The following is a 1648-nucleotide window of genomic DNA, read 5'->3' on the forward strand; positions in this document are numbered from 1 at the left end:
AAAAAAAAAAAAAAAAGGTTGTAAATAAGTTTCACAGCAAACAGAAATAGTCTAAATACCTCTTTATATATTTTAGCAATCTCTTAAAAATAAATACAATTTTTATGATAGAAAAACACACTTTTTACATTTATTTAGATTCATATGCATGAAAATACACATCTTTATGAAAACTCATCTCTTTATACGTTTTACAAACTCTTAAAAATAAATGAAATGCTTAGGATGAAAAAAACAAACTATTTCACATTTATTTGAATTCCTATTATTAATAGATATGTTTGCTCTATAGGTGTTCAAGCTTATAGACACTATGTAACCCAACAGATTTCCTACAAAAAGTAGAAAACATGATGAAGGCAATCTCTTTGCAAAATGCTCTAACAACTAAGATCAAACTGATTAATACCAGAGCACTGTCAGATGAATGTTTAGCAAGTTAAGGATCAATGAAAGAAATCTTTCAACTGCTCTTACAACTTATTTTTCATTTCTTCTATTTTTTTATTGTTTTGAACAGGTTCCTTCAAAAGAATTGTTTTGTTTTTTTTTTGAATTATACAGAGGTATCCTGGCTCCACAGAAGTGATCCAGACTAGTCACGTGTTGCCACGTGTCGGTCCTCTGTTCCCGGCGATGCCGAAATGTTAATTCTCCAGTGGCCGGGATTCGAACCCAGATGACGGTACTCACAGCTGTAAGCCATTTACCACTAGAGCTAGAAGCCCCGGTTAAATTGATTTGTTTGAAGTATTAGCTGGTGAAAATAGTAGAAATCCTCCAAACTGAAATGGGTGGCTGTGCGTTTCTCCCCAGAGAAACCTAGGCAACAAGCTTCATTAGACGACGCATAAAGATGGTGGCAGATCTGGCAGATGCATGCTGGTCCAATATCTCCGCTTCGATGCACGATGATCCTATCAAATGCTTGAGCAATGCGAGCATTAAGGATTTTGCAGTGAGTTAATACGTTCATCTTGGTTCAGAAAAAGGTGCATCCAATATGATGCGCAAGAAAGCTGAAATCTCTATTGCTAGCTTCCATTTGACACAACTTCAATGGAATTGCAGTCAAATCGATGAATCTTCTTAAATTTTATATAGTATATGAAATCAATAACTTCGGTGAATCAGATTAGAGTTTGTGAGAATTCATCATGACCATAATTTTTTAAAAAATTATGTAGATTACCCATATCTTACATTGTATCGTTATAGCATATTTGATTAGTTTCTATGAATATTTTAATTGTTGTTGACTAACATAATGTTTTAAAACATAAGAAAATAGTGTTTGATTAAAATCTTAATTTTTAATGAGTAAGAAAATTAATATCTTCTGATTAATTAAGAAACTTTTTCAAACTCAAATTATTCTAATGATACGCATTTTACACAAGTGAATTACTATTACCAGCAGTTATTTTAAAATAAAACTTTTGTTGATAAATAATGAAGTGGCTCAGCATAAAGAAAATAATTGCAATCAACCAATATTTTAATTTGTTAATTAAACATTAGATGTTTTTTTCTGTCTATACCAATGTTTCAGAAATAAAATAAAGTTTTACTAAATTTTATGTTAATTTTCTTTTATTTTTATTAGGTTAGCAATTTATATTAATAATATGTTTTATTTTAATATATA

General features: G+C 30.1%; 1 protein-coding gene across 1 annotated transcript in view; it reads left to right on the plus strand.

Moving 5' to 3' along the window:
- LOC106314355 overlaps window positions 1-651 on the plus strand; it is a 6381-nt gene extending 5730 nt beyond the window's left edge. The window contains exon 8 of the mRNA XM_013752235.1: window positions 565-651. Coding sequence (XP_013607689.1) covers window positions 565-651 — 87 coding nt within the window. The remainder of the gene's footprint in view (window positions 1-564) is intronic.
- The last annotated feature ends 997 nt before the right edge of the window (window positions 652-1648 follow it).

This window comes from Brassica oleracea, chromosome C9 (assembly GCF_000695525.1).
Source record: "Brassica oleracea var. oleracea cultivar TO1000 chromosome C9, BOL, whole genome shotgun sequence".
Taxonomy (NCBI): Eukaryota; Viridiplantae; Streptophyta; class Magnoliopsida; order Brassicales; family Brassicaceae; genus Brassica; species Brassica oleracea.